We start from the raw sequence: 9,836 nt of genomic DNA, 5'->3' as shown, positions 1-9,836 counted from the left end.
TGCTTTTGTGCATATTTAAGAATTAATCGTCTTGATAAACACTCCTCCCCCTCCTCTCCTTTACCCTCTCCCCTCTCTTCCTCTCTTGTTCTGGTTTAACTCCGTTCTAGATATAATATAGGTACATTTCAGGAAGGCAAGTCTAAAAAGCTCTTCTGTGCAAACAGACGTAAAAGTGGAAATACATTCAAACAATTTGATGGAGAAATCAACCACTGTATTTGTTCTTTTAAAGTCGATTTTACTTCACTCGCTTTAATTATACTTTTCCTGTGATAATTGTGTGTGTGTGTTTGTGTGGGTGGGTGGGTGCGCGTGCGCGAGATGTTTTAATATAATGTCATTGGCAATGTTTCGGGGGTGCATATTCATTCAAATTTCCTTTTACACCTTCTAGTAAAAGATAGTTTCCAAACCCGGTAAATAACAGTGTTCCTAGTATCATTCAAATACATCGATTAATTCTTGCGTGTCTGGTTAAATGATTTTTTTGGAGATTCTTATTGTGGTTTTGAATCTGGTGCATTTGGGATTTCGAACTGTTGTGTTTCAATGTGAAAAAAAACACAGTTGTTCAGAAAAGTCCAAGATTCAAGACTAGTTGGTGGTCTATAAAAATACAAATTTAAATATTGATTTAAAATATTTCTATATTCCTCCTCTGGTCTGTGTGGTAAGGAGCTACTCTGTAGATCAGTTTCGGTAAGAGGCTATGATGAATTCGACTCTTCATTGCCAGCTCCAGTTAGCTCCGAACTAAACGGAACAGTATTATTTACAGTTAGTTCCCAAACTAAACACAATAGTATAATTTAACCTTTCCAAGCTCTCGTAAATTTTTACTGCTGTGAAACACAGCGATGCAAATGAATATGCTCATAGCCACTGACTTAATAACATGCCTGTGGCTCCTGAAACAATAACTCCTTATGAAATATAATAAATATATATTTAAATACAGTATACCGCAACTGCTATTTTGCTTTTTTATTACTTCAATTACTGTATAATTTTATGTGAAGGTCTCCGATCACAAGGTTTTTGCTAGGAACACGAACCACTGATGGGATGATTAATTATGATATAAAATAGTCCGCTTAAAAAGGGTACTAATACAAAATCTGATCTTTTAATCTCAGTTGGCCACAATTAAAACAAACTTTATAGTACAACTCAAATATCCCTTTGCATAAAAACATATGGCTTTGCTATAAAAATTATGACTGGAAAACACTGACCCATTAATAGCCTGCGGAGTGATTTATACTTTATTGTTCTGCTACCCTGCCATGTGACTCTGGCAACCAATGGGCTGACAGGCAGCCTTCAACTTATTAGGTGACTGTACTTCTTGCAAGGACCAAGTTGTTACATGAAATCTGCAGTTTCATAATTTCAGCAGGTCCTGCTCTGTGTTTGTTGAATGGCAATGTCGACTTCAGGGACGCTCAGCAATTATTATGTGGACTCTTTCATAATTCACGAGAGTGAAGACCTGGTGCAGTCCAGATATGCCTCTGCTCCACTGGCACCGCCAACGAGACAGCCAGCCCTGAGCGAGCACCCTGAATTCACCCCATGCAGTTTTCAGTCGAAAACTTCAGTCTTTAGCACTTCCTGGAACCCCGTTCACCCTCCGAGCGCTAATAACGTGCCTACTGTGTACCATCCATATGTGCATCACCAGGCACCAATGGCAGCGCCTGACGGCAGGTACATGCGTTCGTGGCTAGAGCCTATGCCGGGCTCATTGTCTTTCCCTGGGTTACCTTCCAGCAGGCATTACGGCATTAAACCTGAACCGCTCGCGGCCAGAAGGGGTGACTGTACCACGTTTGACACTCACACGTTGTCTCTGTCTGATTATGCTTGTGGTTCTCCTCCAGCTGATAGGGATAAGCAACCCAGCGAAGGTGCGTTCTCTGAAAACAATGGAGAAAATGAGACAAACGGAGAAAAACCACAGATTGATCCAAGTAAGTGCAACTGCAAGGGTAATGGACTTCAGGTCTCATCAGGCTGCAGGGAGGTTAGCATCTTGGGCTAACTAAATGACTAGCAGTTGCCGTTGCTCGGGTGTAGTTCGATCTTAAAGGGAACTGTGCATGTCTGAACTCTTACAACGTGAATTAGAATGCCTGAAGGTCCAGGCACAGCTCGGCCAGGCGTGGGTTCCCCGGGTACGGACTTTTGGGAAATCCTTGGGAAGCATTGGCTTCTTTTGTCACGAGTATCTTGCAAGAAACAGCCCAGGGTAGTTACTGTAAGGATGGAAACAGAAACCTCTTCATTTTCTTCATTTTCTTGCTGTAAATCTAACAGAACAATAGGCTCGATGTTAATGCACGAAATAACGAGTATGCAAATAAGGCGAATAAGCAACCGAGGCTTAATTGAGCTAGCTGTATAGTGACTCGCTATCTCCTTAAAACCTTACAGTGGTGACACGGGAGAAGGTCAGAATTAAAAACTGAAATGTTTTCTCAGTGACATTCTAAGCCCACTAGTCCTCCCCGGGCGGTGAGGAGGAGGAGGAGGAGGGACAGTCTATTTTAAAATCACATTCTATAAACAATATCAAGGCGAGAGTAGGCGGGGGCTGGGCTTTTACCGCGTGCGTTTCTATGTGACCTCTCCATGTGTCTGTATTTTGATTCCATTGTGCCTAACCATCCTGTATGTCTGCTGAAAGGAAAGGCATGTCGTAAACCCTAATATCAGGCTACCTAGGCTTTTAAAGTCAGGGCACCAAACTGTGGTGCGACGTGGCTTCCTCCCTCCCCTGAACTTCTGCTCTTTTATTGTAGATAATCCAGCTGCAAATTGGCTGCACGCAAGATCCACCCGGAAAAAGCGCTGTCCCTACACCAAGCACCAAACGCTGGAACTGGAAAAGGAGTTTTTGTTCAATATGTATCTCACTAGGGACCGTAGATACGAGGTGGCTAGACTCCTTAATTTAACTGAGAGACAAGTGAAAATCTGGTTTCAAAACAGGAGGATGAAAATGAAGAAAATCAACAAAGACCGAGCAAAGGATGAATAATGAGGAAACACAGGTTACTTTTTTTTTTTTTTAAAGAAAATCCTCCCTCCCCCTCTCCAACCCCACCACACAATGCGACTGTGCCCAGGCCTCTTTTTTTTTTTTCATGGCAAATTCTAATGGTTAATGTACCTTGTAACAGTAGCATTGAAATATCGGTTTGCCAGTGCTACTGTGGAGGTACCGTAATACTTTCAATTTTATAATAGGAAAGAAAAACGGGGCATTAGCGCGGAAGGCTGTTTGTGGGCTTGTATAATTCTACCTGTTCTTCACTTACAAAGAAACAAAACAAAACACAAAAAAACCTACCTTGTCGTAATGCACAACTATTTGCGGACTGTAGTGTTTAGACTACGTAGTTAATTTAATTTGCCCTTTGCGCGGCAGAGAGAGGTCTGCTGTAATACTTGAATACTGTGTTTTATTGTGGTAATTATGTTTGTGACTCAACTTATGTGCTTGGGTGCTGTACCAGATGTGATTGTGAAAGCTAGAATTCAATTTGAACTCAGGTTGTTTATTATAAAAGTTGCATAGAGTATAGCTCTGTAGTGTAATAAGTCTTTTCTGTATAACTAGACAGTAAACCTTTGATTGTAACATCTATCTATCCCCAACTTATATATAGAGATATCTATATATATATACCAATTTAAACAAACAAAATCATAATAAAAAATCGCTGGGATATCTAAGTATTATGGTTCTCAAACTATTACCAAGCAGGTCATTTTAGTATGAAAAGTTGATATATATAGTACTGTCTTTGTCAGCTGTATATATACTCTATATATTAAGGAAAAAGTAAATAATCAGACTAGCTTAAATATTGTTTTTGCACCAGTAAGCAGTTATCAGATTTCGGAGCTATACATATATGTGAAAAGGGTAACTACCTATGGTTTACGTTTTAATTTTAATCAAATAATTTGAAGCTTATTGTAATGAAATTTAATTTTATTGATAAATTATACACTATAAAAAGCTACATTTGGTTATTGTAGATTTGTATCGAATATAAAAATCTGGGAAGTTATGTTTATGCAGAACATACACTGTATATTTTGCAATAGTTACCTCATGGCCTACTGACCAAATTGTTGTGTTGAAATGATATTTAACTTTTTGCTAAATAAAATATATTGATTCTTTTATGTTTTGTGATGTTTTAGCATTATTAAGAAGGCTCTCATCTGTATAACCCAACATAAAAACCAGTAGAAACTGCATGGTTAGAACAACTGTGGTGGGAATAGAAATTTATTTGATCCAGGTTAAATGCGCAGATATATGAGAGCAAAACTTGTATAATAATATGTACTAATTTTCTTTGTTTAACCTACAAAGTGCATAAATACATCTGGATAGAATTATGCAATCCAGTGCTTAGAAACATATGCAGGAAACTCTTTAAATGTTATGGGGTGCATGCTTTGGAGTTAACGTATTTGAATAAAGTTTTTCTAAAAGAACAAGACCGAAATAGTCAAGACTTTTTAGAGAGACAACAATGTAAATAGATTAGACATCTTAATTTTAGTTGGCACAGTACATTACCCCATTATAAAATGGGCATAGCTAAACAGGCTGCAAAAAGTTTGAGAAACGCTCGCTTTGCCAATATTTTAATTTTAAATCCCCTTCCATATATAATATAATGTGCAAAATATGTCATTTTAAAAAGTTTTGCAATCAGTTATTTTTCTTCTTTATTTGCATCTGCAAATTTTCCTCTGAAGAAGCTTATGACACGTAAAATAAGCACATTGCGTTTTACTATCTCTAAGGGTAAAGGTTTGCAGACAATAAATGATATTATTATTTATGAAGTCTACTCTGGTCGCTGTTTTAGTCCAGCTGAGAAAATGTGCCTCGCAACAGGCTAGTGCAGCAAAGCCAAATACACGAAAGAAGATTTATTAAAGAATATTTATTTCGGTTGAAAGTTATTTTTTTCAGCGGAGCAACAAAACCAAATAGCAAAGATAGTGAGCCCGTTAAAGTTATCCCTGCTTCAGGCCGACATTTTACCGCCCAGAGAAGGAATCTTCCAAAATACGATCCAGAATACTCGTCTGTTCAAGACCAAGCAAACCATATTTGTAAATATGTAGAACAAATGCTTTGTGAGTGTATTATTTTTAAAACAGAAGTAGCCAGAACATTTATAGTCACCGTTCTTGGCAGAAGATGTTGCTAGGAAAATTCAGAGCTATACAATGCAATAAAAGAAAATGACTGCTGTAACCATTTATGGGGTGTAAAACGCTGCAGGGTTAAACACAAAATTTAGGTCGCTCGCAAGACGCTTACAGAGGTGCAAAAGTGCGGAAGGAAAATCTTTCAGCCTCACTTCTTCTTCGTCTTCTTGAAAGAAATCTCTGGTAAGTTTTGATGGGTTATAATTAGTAAACGGGAAATAGTTTTGTTGCACACTCACACACACAAAAAAGACCCTAATTGATCCCTGTTCCAGTGTTTTGGGATGTTCGGGACGCCCTCTGTTGTTGCAGACAGAGGAAACTTCAAAGAATCAGCATTCAGGGTGTGTAATAAATGACGGGTCTGCAAACTGTCTGGAATTCGGCTCTTAATGAGTTTACAACTGTCCAGCCACAATTAAGATTTTCTACCAAAGCCTTTTCATTTGTTTTGTCTGGCTGTTTTAGATAAAGCGGGGGTGCGGAAATAACTACCTTTTATTTGCCTTCCTCTTCTGAAATCTAAGCTCCAAGGCGAACGTTTATCTTTAATGTATTTGTGACCGGAACCTTTTGTATGATTGCTACTCTTTTGCCGAGCAGATTATTGAAGTATTCTCTGTCGGAAACGTAAACTATTAGCAAACTGAAACGTTCTTGCATAGTTTATTATTTGCAATGTTCCAAACAGAACAGCAGATGGCAGTATTATTCCATGAAAACATTCACAAACCCGCCATGAAGCATACGGCGAGATTACTTGAAAGCTCCTAAAATGTCGACTTTATAGGAGAATAACTGGATTTGAAACAACTGATCTGATGTTAACCAAGGTCAACAGTTCTTACTCTGGGCTTATTATCAATGATGCTTCATTTAAAAATAATATAGTTAGTATTAGACTTGCTGTGTTGCTTACCTTAAACGCAGTAATTGAAAAGGTAGTTTCAGTCTCCGATTTTATCAGACGATTTATTTATTTTTAATTTTCAAAGCATTAAAGCGTTTCTAATTATTTAACATAAACCGCTGACGTCTTTATACACTATTCAATTCCCTTTTCACCTTTTCTTTTTTCAAAAATATTAGACATTAGACATCATTAACCCCTTAATGTACAAGCAAACTATTCTGATTTCATTCAGGGCTCATGAGCGTTTTAATATTTCGGAGAAGCGGGGATTTAAAAGTATGAACATAATGATTCGAATGTCATTTAACGTTCTGTGGACTGCGGCGGTGTTTTTCACAATCAAGTCCATAAAGCGATTCCGCAAGACGTGGGCTTTTGTATGGGGAACGAACAAAGAGTCAAATTAATTCCCAAATGAAACTCTTTTGCTGAGCATACGACCTAACCGCGTTCACTGAAGAAGCAGCAAGGTTGCAAATGTTAATTTGAAAATTATTTACTGGAAACTGAAATTCTTCAACAGCTGTCTTTGATACAGTTAAAACCCTGCTTGGGTTCCTAGCAATTTCAGCTCTGTGGGACCCGTTTAATTATATCTTACAGATGCCAACCATCTGATGAGATGTCTCTACACATTCATTCTTAAATTCTCCGTGCCTCTTATTTTCATTTCCCTCGTTAATTTTAGTGTTTATCCATTTTGGTTTTGTTGACTGCCCTCGCTAACTCCTTTCAGGGCGCAGATTAGTGGAATTATGTTATCTTTTGTCAAATCAGTCGTGAAAACGAGAGAAAAACTAACAGAAAGAAAAATAAAGAAAGGGACCCTCTAAACACAGTCGAAAATATTAGTGTTATATCTTTTAAGTTAAAGAAAACAAAGAAAAAGAACCGCACCTTAGGAGTCACCTTACTTAACTATTTTTATCTATCTGATTAATAGTTTTTTAAATTAAAGGCAATTTCTTGAAACCAATTCTCAGAATGAGCAAGGGATGTGAGGATTATGTTATTTTTTCCACATCACTTTACGTATGTTCGTATTTTTAGGGTAAAATATAATTGAAATAGAACCATCGCTTTCTCGGGTTTCTAATAAGCGTATTCATATCGAATGTCTGCATATATTCATATTTTTAAATAATTATTTGATTACTTATTTTTCTTGAGCAGTGAAATTATACTTAAATGAACACGTGCTTATGTATTTCAAAGTAAGTAATAATTTGGCACGGTATGTCCCATTATCATATTGGATAAATTATAGCGGTAACATATTTTGAAACAACAGAGTAGTGTCCAGGGTCACAGTTACATCAAAATATTGCTTTACACACAACCGATAATCATGCAGTGTTCCCAGGTTGCGTATAACTTCTGCTCACCATTTTACCACTATCTTTTCCATTCTGGGAAAAGCTCAGAATGCAATAAGACATAGTCCGAGTCTTTATTAGTAAAAAAGAAATACATCATAATTAAAAAAAACATAGGAGGCTATTGTGATAGTTGAAAGCTTGCGATTGACTTGTCCACTATTTTTTATTGAATGTAATAAATCACTAAAATGTAAAGTTGCAATTTCAGAAATATGCTAAAGCATTGTCCAGTGCAGTACAGAATGCAGCAGATTGACGTTTTAGAGTCTATTCCAGAGGTAATATTTTAAGGAGGTTTTTGTCGAATAGATGAGGGAAAAACACTTTCCTGGAATTCCTGATGTGTCTTATTCAGTGCGAACTTGGTGCGAAATATTAATATTGTTTACAAGAGGTGACACTGGAAAGATGAAAGGGAAGTAATCAAAGGTGGCGGTATCCATGTTTAATATCCTGATTACTTTTAAATATGTTTTAAGAAGCAAGACACACTTAAATGTTCTTTTTAAGGCTCCTCTATAAAATCCTGTCTTGCATTATCAATACCCAAGTCTAGACATTGGTTATGTTTGCTGTTTCTTTCTTCTTGCATCTTGGTATGTTGTCACCAGAGGAGCAATTTATTGGTCTAATGTCGTCTAATTCAGCCTCTTTGATCTTCTTGGTTGCTTCGCATTCGTTTAACTTCTTGGGCCTTTATTTCTTTCCAGAAAGTCAGTTGGGACTGTGATTCTTCGTTTTTTGTAACTAACTGTAATGCCGAGTAATATTTCTGAAACAAAATAAAGAGGAAGCTATTTATTCAGATGCTGGCTTTAGATTGCGAATAAGAACCTGGATTGTACATGTTTATCTGCTGACAAATATCTAGATGTAGTCACAACGTTTGCATACTCTTAACCACAAATATCTCGATGACTTCGCTTTAGTCAATTTCACTTGTTTTTCTTCTTACCCTATATGGGTCTGTTGCAATATTCGCACATAAACAGTCCTCGAGCATTCTTTTTTCCTTAGGTTTTCAAAACGTGAACTCTAGGCTCCGTGCGAAATATCGCCAAGAACAATTTTAACTGGTGAGAAGTTCTTTGTACACAGAGCATTAAACTCTATAATTTAAAGGAGAATTTCCGGGGCAATTCCATTGTGCTTCTTCCAGTTTATGATGTGCAATATAGCAGGGCAGTAAAAGCTGTCTTTACCAGGACTCCCTGTCTGAGAGAAGGAAACCCATTTTATGATCCGTTTAAAGGAAGGGTACGGTGCAGCATCCTCAATGGAAAGTCATTCTTATTGTTGGAAAGCGGAGTGTTTAGAAAATGAGGAACGTTACCCGTGATCTAAATGTAATGTTGCTATCTCCGTCTTCGGATACTAGGTATGTACATTGAAAGGCAAAGAAGGCATCAAACAATTAGTTAAGATCTGAAGCCCTACATGTTTGACTCCAGGACTTATCGCTTTTTAAAAGGTGTTCAGACGAGAGGTGTCCTCTTTTTGTTTCAAGGGAACGGGGGAAAGTGGAATTATTCTGCTATTAGACGCAATGAATCCGTCAGGAATACAGTCGTAACAATACAGATTTAGCAACGGAGTATTATAAATAAAAAACGTGATCGATATATTAATTCACCTTTGAAATCGGCAGAGATGGACTAAGTTTCACACGCAAGGTTTGGTAATGTATGCGTGTCATTATTATAAGAGCCAAGGAGTATCAATATTCTTTCAGAATTGTTAGCGATCACTCTCTTCGTCCTTTGAGACATACTAGTTTGCAAAAGAGTTAAAAGCGGATTTCTGGAGCAACCGCATCTTGATCCATCTAGCCGAAAGCGATTAGTAGAATGTAATATAGCAATATCTTAATACATCTGTTAGCAAATTAGGAAACGCAATATATACTTATTTCATCGCTGCAGAAAAATAATGCATGCGTGAGGAATAGAATTATTTAAACTTGTGTGTATGTGTGTGAGAGACAGACACATGGTTTCAGTTTACTGCGGAGGCTTTTTAATGTGCGAGATGTGCTTTCCCTCCAAACACTAAATATTGATCAGCTGAGCACTGTAGCTTTTATTAAATAGAAAACCCTCCAACACATATTATAATATAGTCCAATGCTATGCGATCTCCACTTGGATTAAAAAAACAGAAAGGAGAAGAAGAAAAAAAAGACAGAAAAAGAGGAGTAAACTGAGAGGCAGGGAGCACTATGTGCGCAGCCATACCTTGTTTTTCTAAACCAAAACAGCTCGAGAATAGAGAGATCTACGTCGCACAACGTGCGG

General features: G+C 37.4%; 1 protein-coding gene across 1 annotated transcript; it reads left to right on the top strand.

Moving 5' to 3' along the window:
* The first annotated feature begins 1,423 nt into the window (after nucleotides 1-1,423).
* Nucleotides 1,424-3,046, top strand: HOXA9 (homeobox A9). Its single transcript, XM_050938733.1, has 2 exons — nucleotides 1,424-1,976; nucleotides 2,808-3,046. Exons 1-2 carry the CDS (start codon nucleotides 1,424-1,426, stop codon nucleotides 3,044-3,046), a joined length of 792 nt encoding a protein of 263 aa, XP_050794690.1.
* Nucleotides 3,047-9,836: the final 6,790 nt, after the last annotated feature.

Source organism: Gopherus flavomarginatus, chromosome 2 (assembly GCF_025201925.1).
Source record: "Gopherus flavomarginatus isolate rGopFla2 chromosome 2, rGopFla2.mat.asm, whole genome shotgun sequence".
Classification (NCBI taxonomy): Eukaryota; Metazoa; Chordata; order Testudines; family Testudinidae; genus Gopherus; species Gopherus flavomarginatus.
This window is presented reverse-complemented; position numbering and strand designations above follow the sequence as displayed.

Excerpts from the sequence above, each read along its gene's own strand:
- HOXA9 (XM_050938733.1), top strand. The coding sequence starts at position 1,424 with ATGGCAATGTCGACTTCAGGGACGCTCAGCAATTATTATGTGGACTCT. Across the intron at positions 1,977-2,807 it reads AAAACCACAGATTGATCCAA|ATAATCCAGCTGCAAATTGG; the intron begins GTAAGTGCAACT and ends CTTTTATTGTAG.